The sequence below is a fragment of the Populus alba genome, chromosome 10 (genome assembly GCF_005239225.2).
Source record: "Populus alba chromosome 10, ASM523922v2, whole genome shotgun sequence".
NCBI classification, from domain to species: domain Eukaryota; kingdom Viridiplantae; phylum Streptophyta; class Magnoliopsida; order Malpighiales; family Salicaceae; genus Populus; species Populus alba.
In genome coordinates this window covers 16,508,290-16,526,750 of record NC_133293.1, presented here as the reverse complement: position 1 = coordinate 16,526,750, position 18,461 = coordinate 16,508,290, and the positions used below count along the sequence as shown (strand labels likewise).

Genomic DNA, 18,461 nt, shown 5'->3' with positions numbered 1-18,461 from the left:
AGACAAGGGGGAACGAGAAGAAAATAACATTTTCACTTTTGAGTGAATCATCATCATCATCATCTCTCATGTCTTCTCTAGTGCCAATTACAGCTCCACTCAGTGAAGCCAAAACGACGGTAACCTGACCTGACTAGCCACGCTCCCCACAACAGTTGCCAAACAACAGATGCCCCTTTGCAGGCTGCAGCAGTGTGAAGAGGGCTACAGTCTCAAGACTATCTAGAACACGATTGGAAACTACCATCCAAACAAGAGTCTAATCTATCAGCAACAACCAGAAAACGCAAGAAACAGCAAAGAAAGAAATGCTAAAGTTCACATTTCCAAACTTCACTTCAAAATCAGTCCATTATTAACCAGCCTCAGCATAGGCAGTCTCAAGGTTGGCTTGTTCTGCTTCCTGCACCTCCTTCTCCGTCTTCCTTCCTTTCTTGGATTTGTAGTACACGCTCATGAAGGTTCCCACTGCTCCATATTTCTTCCTGGCGTGTTCATAGAGGTCAGCATCAAACATCCTCCAGAATTTCTTCTCATTCAGCTCGGACACTGCATACTGAGGCTGGAAGCCATGGTTTTCTATCAACCAGTCCTCCATTCTGCGAACTGCTTCTGCACCATCGAACACCTCACCCCTCAACACAGGTCCAGGTGAATAATACACCCCAACATCGGTGTACATCTGGGCATAGGATGTGTCTCCCTGTCTGTGCTGATGCTCAAACCCTGGCTCAGGATACACCATAGTTTTCACAGGAAGCTTGAACAACCTGTGCGGACAAAGCCAAATGGGATATACCTGGAAAAATCAACAGTCAGGTCAAAGTCTAAGACACACAACCCTCATGCAGTCATTTTACATCCTCATGCAGTCATTTTACATCCTCATGCTATTATAGTATTATGTATTACAACATCAAACACCTGCTATGGTCATGTCCTCTCAAATAGATTCCTTGCCCAGAGCCCACAAGAGTTCCTGACTAAAGCTAGGATGATACAAGGTTGACTTAATATTTCACTAAAATCAATCATATGAGGAGACTACTTTTAGCATATGCCAGGAAAAGATTGGAAGTAAAAATTATCCAAAAAAAAGAAAGAACTAGAGCTGTAAAAAGAAGAGGAACAGAGTAGACCAGGGTTACCTCCATCTCACGGTCGACCCATTCTAGGGCATCCCCAACCTTGTAAAGAGGAACAAGCATATCCTGAATGACATGCATCTCATGGTAATAGTTTCTGATTGCTTCACCTTGAGTAGCCTTGAGAAGAGAAACCTTTGGAGGCATCATCCAGCCTAAGAGAAATCTAAACCACCATTGGTCAGCAAATGGAAGTATGAGCTTCCCCTCCCAGTACAAACACCTTGTGTGCCTGTGATAATATTCTCTGGTTGGAATGTACTCTACAAACTCCCCTTTCTTTAGGGCTGTCTGAGCATGCTGATAGAACCACGGTTTAAACCACCAACCAACATTGTTAATCACATTTCCCTTCTTCTTGGCCTCTTCTTTGGAGGCATATCTCCCTGTCATCATCACACCTTCGGTAGAGTTATAAATCATAGTCTCCACAAAGTCTGGAACCTTGCTTGGGTTATCCTGATCTCCATCTCTGGGTGCAAAAGAGTCTATATAGCCCTGTGCAAGTTCTTTCAGATTACCCACCACAGGCTTGTAGGTCAGCCTCATGTATTCCTTAACAGGAATAAGCTTGATCTCAGCAGAGACAAGAAGCCCAAGTGTTCCCTGAGACCAAGGGACAGCATAGAAAATATCAGAGTATTCGTTGTCCTTGGTGGCCCTAACAACCTGACCATCTGCCAAAACAATCTCATAAGCCACAACAGTGTCAGAGAACAAGCCATAGATGTGAGAGCTTCCTTCAATCCCATAACCATTAATTAGCCCACCAACAGTGAGATCATCAAGTTCTGCAACCACTGCAAGGGAAAGATTCATTGGGACACTTGCCCTGCTAATCTGTCCCATATTTACAAGTGGCTCAACTCTTGCAACCATTCTCTCTCTGTCAATTTCAAGGATATTACGGAAAGCTGATAAATCAACTTCAAAGTGCCGAGCCCGTTTATAGTCAACATTCCGCATTCCAACAGCAATCCAGGGTTTACGAGCAGTGCAAACAAGACCATCCTTGGATGGATTCCTCTCTTTGAGGCGTTTCACCACTTTTTTAACATTTTCATCATGTTCCTTCTGACGCTGTTTGTAGGATTTCATCTCTGATTTGACATCCCCAAGATAAGTGAGAAAGTAAAGGGTGAAGGAGATTGGGAGAACAACAAAAATGACTAAGATCCATCTGAACTGGACAAAATAGTCTACCCACACCTTCTTCCTCTTTGGGCGCAGGGGGGCCTCAAGATCGGACATTGTGCTTCAGGAAGACTCCTTTCACTGCAAAAAGTATATAGACATATAGAAATTGCTTAAATTCACATTCAGGCTCCAGACCTTCAAGATGAATAAAGTAACATCAGTAAGGATTCTGGGACATTAGCAAAGAATAGGCAGCAAAAAAGAGCTCTAAAGTTCAACAATTTCTGCATTCCACTTAAAAACAAAATTTGAGAAGGGTATTGATGACAATGCATCAACATCATATACTTCCGAGGGCTACAAATTAGTAACATAGAGCAATGGCATCAACCATATTTTAAAATCTAAAATATTATAATAAAATAGAAAAACTTCTATGTTCAACTTTTGTGATTATGTGAAATAAAGATACCATCTCTAATGCTCCACCAAAGCAGAAACCAATAGTGTTTCTTTGCAGAGGGCGACAGGGGGGGAAGGTACCGAGACCAAAAATAGTTAGAAAGGTTATGAGCAATTGTCCCAGTAGAGAGAGACTTTTAATAAATAGACAGGAAAATCCATATTTCAAAACCTTAACAGAGCAAAGTGCCAAATGCTCCACATAGATGAATCAAAACCTGAAAGCCTCTAATCCTACACAATGCCAACAGAATGGGATATAATAAATTCTGATATGTACTACATGCAAGTTAGAATTAACTGATTTAGTCCAGAGATTGAATTGGAAAAGGCCAAGAAAAATAAATCATCCAGTTGCTTAGGCAAAGCAAGTTGCAAGGCAACCTGGTCAAATAACGTTTACCTTGTCAGTTCCCATCCAACAAAAAAACAATCCAAAAGCAACCAAAAAGTAAAAATAGAAGACAAAGTATTTAATGAGACATTCAGGGAACCTTTAACTGCCATTGTTACACACGACAGAATGCATGCAATAATCTAATATGTTGCAGTTTGCACTGAAGAAATGATAAGGGTTCTTGAGCTAGTCGGTAGGATGAATCTGAAATCAATCAGGTCTTTTCCAAAATTACATTTGTTTAGGGACACTTGCATCTCTTAAAAACAGTATGTGAACCTTTTGTTGTACATATTGAAGCAGAAAATGTTCTTCAAAGAAAGTTATACTACTGAAATCTGTAGTTAAAAACATTATACAGCACAGTAGTAGGTAGTAATAAGGTCAACGGACGGCATCATGAGCAGAGAAAGATAGTATCTTAATGCACCCGTATCCAAAATGTGCAAAGCACAAAGCCTAAACCTTTAGCCCCAGCAAAACATGAGTCAGTGAGAAGCCACATGGATTTCCATTATGAATCTCCAACAAGTACAATGGGTGAACTAAAGTGCCAAAGTCTAACCAAGATAAATAAGTATGCCCTGGGTCTGTGGCATACACCAATCCCTCCCATTGGAACAAATACCCTTGGCAGATTATGTTGAAACGCACATGCTAACTTCAAATGTCAAGAAAAGAGAGATTAACACACTAAAAAAAACATAGGGGAAGCAGTCATTTAATGTAGCATAAAAAAGTTACTTTAGAACCACAAAAGTTCTTTCCAAAACTAAAATATTCAATTGAATCACAACTACCAGGAAAACTATGATATGTCCAAAAATTTAACAAATTGATTAGGTGCATATCAGTTCTGCAAAAAGATACATACAATGAAGGCATGCAGATGGCCTGTCTTTACTAAGCCTTAGACAAACTAAAAATAATAGCTAACATTAAGATACCATTGACAATGATGCTCAGCTTAATTATCTACCCAACTGAAGGGAACAATAAACGAGCGACAAGATTGAGTTCACATTAAAGTTAAAAATACCATTTCAGAGAAAGTCTAGTGCAATTGTCCAGATGGGAAAAAAAAAGAAGCTCAAACTGCAACCTGTAGGTTAATTAAAAATAATTGGAAAAAACCCATTTGAGACTGTTCATATCAAATAGGAAAATTGAACTACAACCCTATGTTTGTTAGGTTTAGGCAAGATCCAACTGACATAAATTGTTAACAAAAATCCATTTGCTGAGTTAAAGTTTGCTGATTTGATAAATATTCTCTTTAGGCACAAAATTTCAACCATGAAGCTCAATACAAATTAAATAAATAAAAAATAAAAACCTAAATCGCAGATATCGGAAAAATTGGAAAGAGAAGAAAATCTCTCGGTTTATTTACTTTACAACCTTTTTCTTAATTATTTTAAAATCGTATGCCACATGGCTGATATTTTCCACCTGGCTATGCTTTAACATGGAAAATGGATTTATGTTAACAATTGACATTAGTTGGTTTATAAAATATATATATATATATGTATATATAAAATGAGATTAGTTAGATTGAATTAGCAAAATCATTCGCACATGGTTCAATATTCTAAAATAAATCTCGCATGCAACCTAGATATTGCTAATTATCCTTTTAACATTGCATTTCCTCACCACTGTGATCTGCTTAACATTCATAACCTCAATGTACCCCCATTCCCCTTTAAGGAACAACATTCATACCATAGAAAGCACAAGGAGCGACATTATAAGACCAAAATTTAGAAGATCTAAAGCAAATTATCTTCAACTGCATAATATTAAATATCATATACTCACTTAGAGACCCGAAAAGCACAGTTCTTTCAGGAAATCAAGATCTTTTTGACAAGATCACAGAACAAAAAATGACAGAAAACGTTGATCTGAAATGGAACCCCTGGGTTTTAAAAACACTGCTAAATGTCAGATCCACTACCTATCAGATCGAGTTCAACGGGTATTGTGAATTTCTTCAAGCAAAATGATGACATAGTACAAAAGGCACTTCCAGAAAGCCCAGACTTCTAAAAATGATTCCACCAAAGAAAGACACTACCACGACTAAAGATGTGACGATTTTTCACATGAAATTAACAAAGTACTTAACTAACAGGAAATGAGACCTGCAAAAAAGAAATAAGAGGTCCGATCTACCCTTAAAATAAAAAGATTTTGGACAGAAAACAAAATTGAGCGCGAGAAAACTAATTAAGGAACAAGAACAATAACTTTCTAAAAGGTTTAAGTTTCTTTCATCTTCTCTGAAACCACGCAGAGTAGTTTAAAGGACACAAAAATTAACAAAACCCACTTGGATAACACTCACCAGAAACCAAAAAAATAAAACTTTCTAGTCATTTTGTCTCAGTGTAAAGGAAAAATGTAGCTTTTAACACATCACACGAATCCAATACCTCCCTTTTCCAACGGATTCCATCATTTTCTAAAAAATATAGCAAACAAAAACGCTGAAAAGGGACCAGAGAACCCAGAGACTACAAGATTTTAGAGAAGGAGAGAAGAAAAGCTACCTGAAACACAGGAGGCTCGGAAATGGGCAGATGGGGACCGGATTTTAAGCTTAGAATTTCAGCTAGTGGTTAATATAGTGACTGAAGTTCACTGGCGACTGGTGAGTACAAACAGGGTGATATTTTCTTTAATAAAATAATAATAATAATAAAATAGTATTTTCCTTTTCTTAAAAAAGAAATACTAAAGAGAAAGAAACAAGAAAAATGAAGATATCGAAGACAGATCACAAAAACAACCCGAAGAGATTCGCTGGCTGTCACGTTGGACTCGCCCAGACAGACTCGCCACCATGTGACGACCGTGACAGATTTTTTTTTTAGAGTTCTTTGTTGCAAACATGCACTAACGAAGCATTCACCCCCCAAAAAATTTAATATTTAATCTTGCACTTGCTTTATAAACACTTTAACGGAAAAGGTAGCCCAGAAAAGATGATTTGATGCGACCCATTATGCTGCTAGGTTCAATTAATTTGATTATGGTGATTTTATTAGATATGATGCGTTTGAATTGCCTGAGGAAATATACTGCAAATGGAGAGGAAGGTGGACCTACCAATATAAAAAGTGAGATTCGAGAAGGAAGGAAAGGCCTGCTTGAAAAGCACTCCTAAAAAATTTTAAAAATTTTTATTTTTTATTTTATTTTAAATTAATATATTTTTTATGTTTCCAAATTATTTTGATGTGTTGATCTCAAAAATAATTTTTAAAAAATAAAAAAATATTATTGGTATATTTTTCTAAGTAAAAAGTATTTTGAAAAGCAATAACAACCACACTCGAAATAAATAGACGTAGATGGACACTTTGCATCATATACGTAAATATTGTTTTTAAAAATATTTTATATTTTAAAATAATTATTTTTATCATTTATTTTTATATCAATATATTAAAATAATATGATAATATAAAAAAAATAAAATAATAATTTTTTGAAAAAACCCCCAAAAACAAATACATCCTTGAACACGAAATAAAATCTTCATTTCAAACACATATTATTTCCAATTTTTCTTATTTTCTTAAAAAAACTATTTTAAAAATAAACCAAACTTTATTCCAATACACTAAATCAAAAAATTATTTTTGATATAAATATATTAAAACGATAAAAAATATTTGAAAAATATAAATATATTTATAAATAATATTTGAACCGCGATATTAAATACTCCTACAGTATTCCACATGATATCATATTACTAAGAAAAAGGACAGTAAATATTCCTCAGTACGACAAAATGAAGACAAAAAACAGTGAAAAGAAAAGAAAAAGGAAAAAAAAAAAGTGCTTAAAAATAGGTTCAGGATCGACTATCAAACTTTACTATTTTTAAGCAAGGGGTCGACCATATTTACTATAACTAGCAAATTTCTTCCTTGATTACCGGTTTCATAAATTGCAACCTCTCTCGTAAATGTTTGACTTGGCATTGTGATGAGCAAGGGGCCGACCATATTTACGGTACAATTATAATTATATTATTTTTTATTCTTGATATAATAATATAATATACGTTAATTAGGAAGTTCTGTTTTTTTAAAAAAAATACTTAGAATGTTACAATTAATAAAAGGAAAAACCAATTATAAAAAAGGAAAACGAAATTTTGTAACCTATTCCTTGACTAGAGGACCCCCTTTCTTTTTAGAGTCCCTGTCTTGATCCAACGATCCCAGTTCCATTCCTTCTAATACTGCCTATCCCTACAAAAAAACACAGAGAGGGGTTATTGCTGCCATTTTTAACTTTTTCTTTTTCTTGGGAGAAGTTGTCCGAAGGACTGTAATTATCAATTCTTCAACAATCACTTCTCTTCGTGTTATTCAATTTCTTAACGCAAAAATTGACATCAATCACATAATTGATTTTCTGAATGGTTTTTATTTTATTTTGGTTAGTATATTAAAAAAAATTCAAAATTTAACCATCATTTAAAAGTATATTTGACAGTGTAGTAGCGGTTGCTTTTCAAATAATTTTTTGTGTCGAAATGTATGTCAATGATTTTTTTTATTTTTTAAAAATTATTTTTGATATCAATATATTAAAGGATCCAATATATATAAATTGTATTAAATTTTAGTAAAAAATAAAAAATTTAAATTTTTTTAAAAACTCAATTTTAACCCATTACCAAACACTGCCTGAAACTTTAATGAGAAACGGCGGCTTTGACTTTGCAATCAATTTTTTAAAAAGGACAGTGCGCCTAGTCCTCTCGGGCCATGCGCGTTCCTCTGGGGCATTTTTCAGGTTATATTAAAGTTAAAAAACACTATAACTTTTCTCATTAAAATGAATTATTTAAATCCAAAATCTTTTTTTTTTGTTTTGACACCAATCAAAAAACAATTTAATTGAAATTTAGTGATTAACTCTCACATCTCACAAACCAGGAACTAAAAAAAATAAAATTGTGGGCTTAAAGTAAAATTTTTAAAAAATAGGGAATGAAAACATATTAACTCAAGAGTTGGAGGACAAAAGTTAACTTTTCTCACCGAGTGGTACACCTAATTTCGTGGAGTTTTCTACTTTGATCCTTTTCTTTTTTTTTTTTTTTATATTCTTAATGAATTTTGACATATTTGGCATTAATTTATGCATAGAATAATGCAATTGAAAAACAAAATTTTAAGGACGGGAAACAAAACGCCGCTGTATTTTACCAATGCGTATCATATAACCCTATCAAGACTAGAAAATAAGTGAATTTTTTCATACGAAGTACATAGCAATTGAAAATAAATTAATATTCAAATAAAAAATTATAATAACATTTAATAACTCGATTTGAGGTTTACCTGTGGAAGAAATTGAGTCTCAAGTCACAAGGGGTCAACCTAAAAAAAAAAATAAAAAATTTGAGGTTTTAATATTTTATATGAAAAAAATAGGAAAAAATTCATGTAAATATAAGTTATATATATTTTAATTAATAAAGTTTAAAATATTATTTTAAATAGTTTTTTTTTTCATATTGAAATGATGTTATTTTCTTCTTTTAAGTTAAGATATCTAAATCAAAAACATTTATTGATCTATTTTAAAAAAACATATTTTTTTTTCTTGTAAACATTAAGTATATATACTAATGAACTTTTTATATATTATAAAAATAAAATTTTATTTTAATATTTATATAATAAACTTTGTTATAAACAAGTAATCAATAATAAAAAAAAAAAAGTGATAAGCTCACATACATAAAGGTGAACTGAGTAAGAAGAAAACCTCTCATTGTTTCCCGTGCGTGAGTCAACGCTATCTTTTATCTGACCCTGCAAATAAAAACACACAAAAAAACAACGTGAGGTTGGGTGTGTGTGCGCGTGTGTGGGGCCTTGTACATCAATTATTGTCGTAGATAAATATGTGAGGTTACTTTGAATATGGGAACAATCACCCAGCAGAGTTTGTTCCCCCTCAAAAATTTTAAGAATAAAAAAATAATTAAAATTAAATTTTCATGAATAATTTATTGCTGGTGTTCTTATCTTCATAGCATGTATATATATGACAATGAAAAATAAATTATTAAAACTCAAATGATAATTTGTTTGTGTTTGTTGTGAACAAAATAGTGTAAATCATATTCAAAATCTATTTAAAAGTTTTAAGAATAAAAAAATAATTTAAATGAAAATTTCACGAATAACTCATTACTAGTATTTTTTTTCATAGCATATATATAACAATTGAAAATAAACTATTAAAACTAAAATAAAAAAATCACAATAACATTTAAAAACCATGTCGAAATTAAAAGTAAATGAATAGGATAAATATTATTCTATGAAAAAAAGAAAAGAGAAGAGAAGAGAGAAATACATCAAAGGTCAAGTCTAATGTCAGGCCCGCCAGTAGCAGGCTAGGCGTGCACGCGGTCCCGTACCGATACTGCTCTGGGCAACACCTGCTGGTACCGATACTGCTTCAGCCTCGTTCGGATGAAGGTTCGGAATTTCAACATCTACTTTATTTATGTGTTTTAAAAATATTTTTAAAAAAATTTAAAAATTTTTATTTTTTTATTAATTTTAAATTAATATATTTTTAGTTTTTTAAAATAATTTTAATTTATTGATATCAAAAATAATTTTAAAAAAATAAAAAAATATAATTAACATATATTTGAACACAAAAAATTATTTAAAAAAACAATCATAATTACACTTCCAAGTAAACTCTAGACCTCGCTTATATAGCATGCAAGTGATGAAGATTGAAAAATAAGAGTTAAGAAGAAAAGCATATGAAGACTGTATTGTTTTGCCTTGTTACAAGAACAAGATTACATTTTGCCCAGCTCCTTCATTGTATCCTTTACTGTTCGAGAGATTCCCCAGTTTTTTTCGTAGGAGAGAGAATGGCCATCGACATATCATGACTGACTTTTTGTCGTTGAAAAAATCAGCGGACGAGCCCGTAAAATGATGGCAATGGGTCGGAAGGATGTGTGAATAGCCATTTATTTCCTTTCGAGATACTTTACAAGGAGTGATCAAGGCTCGGTGCCAAAATGTTCTCATCAATGCTTTTGTCGTCGAACATTTATCGCTTCTTGTGGCATGGAAGGGGCAGAGTAGAGTCATAATGACATGTTTTTCTCGAGAAGAAAAATTGCAATCGACACCAAATTTGCGCTTATAATTGTCCTTTCTATTCCCTCCTCGTGTTACAATTCTTGTACAGTGTTTTTTTTAATATATATATATATATAATGCTATTTTTATGAAGTGTTTTTTATTTAAAAGTATATATTTTTATTTTTTTAAATTTATTTTCAATAGCATAAAAAAAAACCAAGCACGTCATCGATCTCCACCAGTCACGTACAACAGATTCGATTGATTATTAAAGATTGGAGATGATAGCTAGAGAAGAGTGTTACCGAGATCCATTGTTTTTTACTAGACGAATATATCAACAAGTTATACAGCTAACACAGCCATGCCTCGGAAGTTCGAGCTGCCACTCAAAGAAAGAAAAGGCCACTACATCATCTCTAGAATGTGTTTGGGATTACGGTAGTTATTGTGGTTGTGGTTTGAAAAAAATTATTTTATAAAAAATATTTTTAGTTGAGGTTAGTTTGAAAAAATAGATGTTTGGTTAAAACTGTAATTGAAATTGAGGTTGAACAAAAAATAATTTAACGTGTTTGGTTAAGAATGCTTTTGAAATTGAAGTTATAAAATAATTTAAAAAATATATATTAATATTTATGGTTTTTAATTTAAATATTGTAGATTTAACTATTGCTATTACATCGTGAAATAAATCATACTTTATATATATAAAAAAAAAATATTGTTCCATTAAATTATCTATAATTCCATTACATATAAAAATTATCCGACAAGAATTATAGTTTTCATGATTTTTTGAGCGTGTAATAAAATTAGGTAAAATATTATTAGGAATAAAATTGAGATTACAGTACGAATAAATTTAATTCACGTTAAATTAATTAATTTTTTAAAAAAATATTAGCTGATTTTTTTTTAAAAAAAATATTGTTCACTAAAGTGAATAGTGTGGAGGGATGCTGTTTTTTCAGAAGAAGAAAAGATTTTAAAAAAAAAAATAAACAATGCGGAGGCATGCTGCATGGTGCAGCAGCAAGAAGCAGGTAAGACCTGCTTTTATTTTTCAGCGTTCCAAACTTGAAACTTGGTGGGATCCATAAATAATAATTTATATTTTTTTTTTACCAAATATTATTACATCTGTATTTTAAGCAAAACACAATACAATAACGTAGACAAACACTCTCATAGAGACTGTTTGTCTCTGTGTTTGCACCTGTGTTTGGTGCAAATTTGAATTTTTTTTTTTGTTAAAATTGAGTTCGGTTTGTATTTTTTGGATCGTTTTGATGTGCCGATGTCAAAAATAATTTTAAAAAAATGAAAAAACATCATTGGCATGTATTTCGATACAAAAAGTTATTTAAAAAATAACCGCTACCACACTGCCACGCTGTTAGTCTACTCTGGCTCGAGATTATTTTTGATGATAGTGAGTGTGCGAGGGCAAATGATGCCATAATGCCAAACACATGCGCGCGCGCATATATATATATATATATATATATATATATATATATATATATATACTGATAACACTCTCTAACTGCTGTAGATGGATGCATACAGAAAGAAGCTTTCATTGACCGATTGAGTTTGTTTGGCTTTGACATTATCTTATCCATTCCTCTTTTCGTTCGACTTTCGTTCTTAACAAGCAAAGAAGAGTGGAAATGGCTGTGAAGATTACTGCAGATTTGAGCTTCCCAGAGGTGGGGCTACCTTCTTCGCCATTCAGTGGTCAAAGGAGGTTGAACGCAAATTCAAAGCGTGGTAAAGTTTCTGTGATTAGAGCAATCCAAATCCAAGAGGAAGCGGCAGCTGCAGGTCCTACTCCCACTCGATATCAGGCCAGACGAACGAGACGGCCCCAGAATATAGAAGGAGACTTCTTTGTAGGTAATTTAACAGCAGTTTCTCCCCCTCTCGTTTCTTTTTTTTATAGTAAATAAACATTTTCAGATCAACTCAGTGTTTGATGCTGGCTTTCTTTTTACACTATAAGTCTTGAGGCAATATAGTTTATTTACTTTCTTCTTTGTTTTGCAGATCACACATGCATAGATTGTGATACCTGCCGTTGGATGGCTCCGGTAATCTCTCTAATTGGGTTTTCTTTTCTAGTCCAACTCCAGTCTTTAGATTTTTAGTACCTTTGTTTTACTGGATTAATATTAATCAGGATGGCTTTACATGTTCCATTCAATCTAATGTATCAATGAACTTCACCCATGCGTCTCAACGAAATGAAATTGATGTCTCAACGCGTTGAAGATTTTGATAGCAAGGTGTTGTGTTAATATATATAATTTTTTTTTATCGTACAAGCAGCAAGTTTTCACACGAATTGGTGAGATGTCTGCAGTTTTTAAGCAGCCTACTTCTGGGGAGGAACGCCTCAAAGCTCTTCAGGTGCTTTTACAATTTGATTCTTTTGTTTCTGTTTTAGCTAACTCCTGTAGGTCATTTTTGCCTCTGAATCTATATATATAGCAAATAAGTAGGAAACATTTACAGTGCTAAGCAGAGTAGAAAAATAGTCTTCCAAAGAATTGAACCTCCAATCTGATTTAGTTTGTAAGGTGTTGGAAACTGACACCCCTCCCCTCCCCCATCCATAGCTGACTAGCTAAGCAGAGTAGAAAAATAGTCTTCCAAAGAATTGAACCTCCAATCTGATTTAGTTTGTAAGGTGTTGGAAACTGACACCCCTCCCCTCCCCCATCCATAGCTGACTAGCTTGGGAAGCAATTCTCTGCCTTGATTGTTCAAGGAACTATTTTATGATCTTTGAGAGTTCTCTTCTAGGAGAGTTATAAAAAGTTAGTGGGTGCATATGGATTGGCCGCCTTTGGATGTCCACTGGAGTGTGGCTGGGGCACTCTCTTGGTCAAGAAGGGAGAAATGCAAAAGCTTACAAAATTGGATTCTTCTTGTAGGAGAGTCTGGACAGGGGGGCATTAAGACTTCAAAGTGAAAATGGTTTTATCGTTTTTAATGATCTGGAGTAGAAGTTGTCAACTTTTCGGACCATGTTTTCATCCACATCAATTATACGGTCAATTAAAATCTACATGGAGAATGCGAAGAGTAAGATATGTTTATCTGCATAAGTTGGATGCATTTGAAGATGACTTCTATTTATTTTCTGGATTTTCTGGTGCATTTTTAAGCCAGCAGTTTACTTACCTTGTCAAGTTTGTTCCTTTTTTTTTCCTCTAATATTCTGCCCCCAATTTTTGTGTGTAGTATGAATGTGTTTTTGAAACATAATGTGTTTCAATTGTATCAGCCTAACTGTTGACCTTAAAATGCTTACATCTTCAGGCCTTACTCTCTTGTCCAACAAGTTCAATCCATACTGAGAAACCTGCTTCAGATATTCTTCAAGCTCAGAAAACATTCCCAACACCAATTGATCAGCAGAGAATTCCGGTAGCTTTTCTTCCGCATTCATATTTTGTACATGTACTATTACATGATAATTCAAAAATGTCAGCTAAGCATCCCTGTCAGGTCCTGGTTCTATAATGAAAAGCACCATGTACTAGTCTCTGTACCAATCGTTCCAATCAAGTTGCATATCATAATGATTTTCATTGTATTGATCCATATATGCATACAAGCAAAACCTGTTTTCATTTCTTTTCTTCGTCTTGGAAATAACCTGGTGAAAATGCGTGATTGCTGAAAGTAATTATCCTCATATACTGTTGCAAACTGGTGACAAAATTGATCATCAACGAGATGATCTCTGTTTGTAGAATACACTGCAATTGCAGCTGGACTAGCAGTATAATATTACTATATAGTGTATTTCCTCGTAAGCCTAAGGTATGAGGCCAGGAGTCAACCCAAGTAAGTCTGGGAAAGAATTAAGGAATTGTGATTATCTGTCTACATTCCTGTTTCTTCTGTGTCCCTGTTGCAGCACTTTGATTACAGTTCATACAAGCAGATCATGCTCAGACATCATTCACTCAATGCCATGATTTTTAAATTCTGCTTGGCTGACATTCAAACCTGTTAATGCATCCTTTCTTGCTTGCTTCTCCAATTCCAAAAAACTCTGTGCTTTATCTTCAAAGGCTTCCAAAAAACTCTCTGCTTTATCTTAAAAGGCTGTGTAATGCTTTCAGGGTGTGTACCACTGTGGATATCATTCAGAGAAATCTTATGGAGCAGCTTCCTTCTTGATTGTCCATCCTGAAGGAAATATAATTATAGACAGGTAACATTATACATCGGTGCACAGTGCTCTCTACACTTTGAGACACCTTAAGGTCCCTGAACCACCATGTTCAGTCTAATATATGAGATTTGTCTGACATATTTTATTTTACATTGTTATGCAGTCCTAGATATACAGAGAGACTGGCTCGTGACATTGAGATGCTGGGTGGAGCACGTTACATGTTTCTTACCCATGAGTACGATGAAATAAACTCATTGCATCATTTTTTCCAGAGCTGTTGCAAACTATACTGAATTATGTTTTGTTGATCAGGGATGATGTTGCAGATCATAGGAAGTGGTCAGAGAGGTTAAGCTGTGACAGAATTCTGCACTCAGGAGATGTACCTCATTACTTTTTTGCTCCTCTTTCTGATGCGCCTTTTATTTATGTGTTCGTTGTCATTTCCTACATCTTGCTACAGTATAATTATCCATAAGGAATCGCAATTATTTATATAGTACCTCTTTTTGAGTGGATGAATAACGCATGGCTTGTCATAAGTATCCTTACAAGGTACCTTCGGAATCTTTGAGGTAGTGTCTCCCTGCCATATCTGACATGGCTGATTTGGAAATTAATTCAACTCATGCTCAAACAGTCTGTTGGTTGAACAATGCTAGCAATCTTAAAATATCTCACTGCATCTGTTCTCTCTTTCACTAACCATCAGCCAAGGAGGAATTCAATAGTTTGCATGTCAGGTTTATACATGACAAAATGGTAGCTTAACATAGCCACTGAGGCACTAAGGATCATTCTCAAGAAAGTTGTGACTTAACGCTATGAAGATTAAGGTGACTTTAAAGCTTACAGGCAGCCATGCATATTTATCTTTCAGGTTGACAACTCTACTGCTGATGTTGAAACAAAGCTACAGGGTTCTGGTCCATGGAATCTTGGAAGGGACGTCCAGCTCATACATACTCCTGGCCACACAGAAGTGAGTTGCTGGATCTCATGCTTATTGTTTTTTTTTTTTTTTTAATTCATACCCTGCTTGGTTAAAGGTTTGTTGGGGGGGGGGGGGGAGAAAGAGTATGCAGAAAGATTGTTTTTCCCCTGAATCTATTAGAACCTTCTCTAAAAAATGAGAAGCAGTGGAAGGAAAGAAAAGAGATCACTTCTTTTCCTTCTGGCTAAAAAGTTTTATTATCCTTCTTCCTTTCCTTAATGAAAAGAAAGCAAAATGTACATCATTCCCCTTTCCCTTCTTTTTTCCTCGAATATTTTTTCCTCATCTTGCTTGCTGCTCCCTCATAGTCTTGTTGATATCTTATAGTCAGTTTTTTTCTTTTTTTTTTTGAAAAACAATTCTCTGAAAAATAGGTTGTACCTCTGTAGCAATTACTTCTTGCTCACCTAGCAGCCCTTTTAGCATGTTACTCACTGACATCAATGACAATGACTATCTCATGGTTGGTTCAGGGATCAGTCTGCTTATTCTACAAGCCACTGAAGATATTGTTCACCGGAGACCATCTACTGATGACAGAAACAGGGCTGAGCATTTGCGAGAGATACAATAAATGTTCAGGTAGTTAAATTCAATAATCCAAATGAGATGGAAAAACTGATATTGCTGCTATGTTATTTTATTTCGCCCATTTAAAAAAAACCCCCGCTGAAGTGCAAAATAATGATACTGAAGTATTGTAATAGTGCCCTGAGTGGAATCAATATTTTGGAAAGAACTTTGTCACTGGAGAAGAGTACAGTTTTTTTTCAGAAGTATAAATATTCACGAGGACTCTATTGCGGCCAAGGAGATCATTCTTTGAACTCAATAAGTTTATAATAGGTTCTATCTGAAAAATCACCTTTTGTTATCATGCATCGTTTCCATGGTTTAATTTGTGTGGACTTATAATATTATTTTGGCAGTTCCAATGCAAATAGATAGCGTCCTCAAGCTGCTAGAAATAGACTTCAACTGGATCATACCAGGTAGGGTTTTGTTTTCTTTTCATTTTTACCAATTTTGATGCAAAAGCCTTCTCGCATTTTGCCAATTTGGAATAGTTCCAAGTATCATATTCTCACACTTCGTAGCCAGCTAATGTTTCAATGACTCTTCCCTGGTGGTTTATGCTGTTGCTTCGAAACCTGAGAAACATGCTAAGAATATACAGACTGACCTCATGAATGGTTTCTGTTCATGATTAAAGTGTACTCTTTTCTGTTTATCTCTAATGAAGATTTACTCTCAACATTTATGTATGACATTGATGATCGACTAACCTAAGCAGTGGATGCTTGCTTGTGGACTATTGGTTGCATTTTAAGTGTGCCTTCAAGTCGATAGCTTTTTTATACTCTAATCTCGTAAATTAGAGTCTCTTTGTTCAACTAGATTTTGCACTGTCTACTCTAATGTCGTACTGGTTCGAACTCCAACATTGATCTGCAGGTCACGGGAGGAGAGTTGAATTCAAGGATCGTGAGGAGAAAGATTCAATTCTGAAAGCCTTTGTGGAGGAGAATTACAGTCAGTGTAGGTGAGTAACATAAACCTGTACGGGGAGTATGCCACGCTGGAATATATATAGGCACTGGCAATTTACATGCAGCTAGCATACAGCAGTGGTGAACATAGATATACATAGATTTGAGTGATAATATTTCCATATTTGAAATACTGTTGTATTGCACCACCAGCAGGAGTTTGCTTGTATCTAAATGGAGATGAATGCAACGTTTTCATGGTAATCTTACCGTGAAATTGCTGTTAATTAACGATACACGTACTAAATTAAAGAAATAGTTGAAAAATTAAGAATTTTTTAAAAACAAACATGTAAGGAAACGGAAATGATATAAAATGACCCTTTAGTTTTTCAATATAAAAGACAAGTAGCTACCCGTAATATAGTTTACTTTGTTAGTGATTTTTTTTTTTTATATTATTGAATATTTTTTTATTGATATTTTTCTGAAATATTGGTGATATAGTAAATGAAATTTTAACGTGTATCTGAGATTTCTTTCTTTTTAATCTGTGGTATCTTCTTGCAATAGGTGACTTGTTTTTCTTATTCGTGACGTGTGCTTATTTTCAATTTTTTAGAACATGTAAATACCTCGTTTCCAGACTGGCAACATCCTGATTGCCTGAACATATTAATCAGCAAATCCTCTCATTCCTCACCATGCTAGAATCATGCAAAATACAGGTGGTTTCACTGGTCTGTATCAGTGTCTTCAAAAGACGGTATCGTTTTTGGACTTCAGCCCCCCGTGGGACTTCTCGCAATCCTCGTTTCAACTTGCCATGGTCGACTTTCCAAGGACCCATGATGGAGTCAATGACAAGACAGAAAATTTCGTCAATTTTGTGCACGATTCTTTGCTTAGACAATGCCCTCAGCGGTTAGCATTCAGAGGCTCAAACTATCTGTGGAGTTCTCTATAGAACTGGGAGTTTGATCTCGGTTGTGAATGTCCGATTGCCACTATAGTTTGCCGGAAGCCATCTTCACTGCGAACGCATTATCTGTCTTTTAAGTTTGGATAAATGCTTCCTCAGGCTGCCCCTCCGGAGTGAGACCATAATACGGCCCTCTCTAAGAGAGATTTGTCTCCGCTGCATTAAGGGTGGTGATGATATCACGAATCTCGTCTCTTGCTGCTCTTCCATCGAGAAATTTATTAGAAACTGGTGTTCCCAAAATAAAAATCGACACACCCGGTCTCCGAACATTTCATTATCATTACTAGACGACGGGGTGCACGTTGATCTGACCGCTGGCAAGAAGAACCTTGAGGTGGGGAAGTTGTCTTCACCTAGCTTAACCAAAAGAGCATGTAAAGACCTCACTTCCAAACTTCTTTCCCTGTTCTTGCAATGTTCTGTCTCGATGAGTTCAAGTCTAGGACTTGAGGACTTACAAAAACCTCCGTTCAAAGACTGGCGGAAGCCACCA

At 34.6% G+C, this 18,461-nt stretch overlaps 2 protein-coding genes across 3 annotated transcripts; one reads left to right on the top strand and one right to left on the bottom strand.

Moving 5' to 3' along the window:
- Nucleotides 1-14: 14 nt before the first annotated feature.
- On the bottom strand, nt 15-6,050 carry LOC118043059 (delta(24)-sterol reductase). Its single transcript, XM_035050870.2, has 3 exons — nt 5,700-6,050; nt 1,149-2,420; nt 15-799 (listed from the first exon to the last, which is right to left on the bottom strand). Exons 2-3 carry the CDS (start codon nt 2,394-2,396, stop codon nt 356-358), a joined length of 1,692 nt encoding a protein of 563 aa, XP_034906761.1. The 5' UTR covers nt 2,397-2,420; nt 5,700-6,050; the 3' UTR covers nt 15-355.
- A 5,786-nt stretch (nt 6,051-11,836) lies between these two features.
- Nucleotides 11,837-17,270, top strand: LOC118043058 (uncharacterized). 2 transcript variants are annotated; one of them, XM_035050868.2, is made up of 11 exons: nt 11,837-12,203; nt 12,354-12,397; nt 12,636-12,716; nt 13,632-13,739; nt 14,444-14,535; nt 14,660-14,734; nt 14,812-14,881; nt 15,380-15,481; nt 15,967-16,075; nt 16,423-16,485; nt 16,949-17,270. In XM_035050868.2, exons 1-11 carry the CDS (start codon nt 11,978-11,980, stop codon nt 17,038-17,040), a joined length of 1,062 nt encoding a protein of 353 aa, XP_034906759.1. In that variant the 5' UTR covers nt 11,837-11,977; the 3' UTR covers nt 17,041-17,270. The 2 variants fall into 2 exon arrangements, with proteins under 2 accessions (XP_034906759.1, XP_034906760.1); XM_035050869.2 differs by lacking the exons at nt 16,423-16,485; nt 16,949-17,270 and adding an exon at nt 16,201-16,412.
- Nucleotides 17,271-18,461: the final 1,191 nt, after the last annotated feature.

Bases quoted from the DNA above. Each gene is read 5' to 3' on its own strand.
- LOC118043058 (XM_035050868.2), top strand. From the start codon at position 11,978: ATGGCTGTGAAGATTACTGCAGATTTGAGCTTCCCAGAGGTGGGGCTA. The intron at 14,882-15,379 runs GTACCTCATTAC...TTTATCTTTCAG, and splicing joins GAATTCTGCACTCAGGAGAT to GTTGACAACTCTACTGCTGA. The intron at 15,482-15,966 runs GTGAGTTGCTGG...TGGTTGGTTCAG, and splicing joins ATACTCCTGGCCACACAGAA to GGATCAGTCTGCTTATTCTA.
- LOC118043059 (XM_035050870.2), bottom strand. From the start codon at position 2,396: ATGTCCGATCTTGAGGCCCCCCTGCGCCCAAAGAGGAAGAAGGTGTGG. The intron at 800-1,148 runs GTAACCCTGGTC...TGATTTTTCCAG, and splicing joins GGGTCGACCGTGAGATGGAG to GTATATCCCATTTGGCTTTG.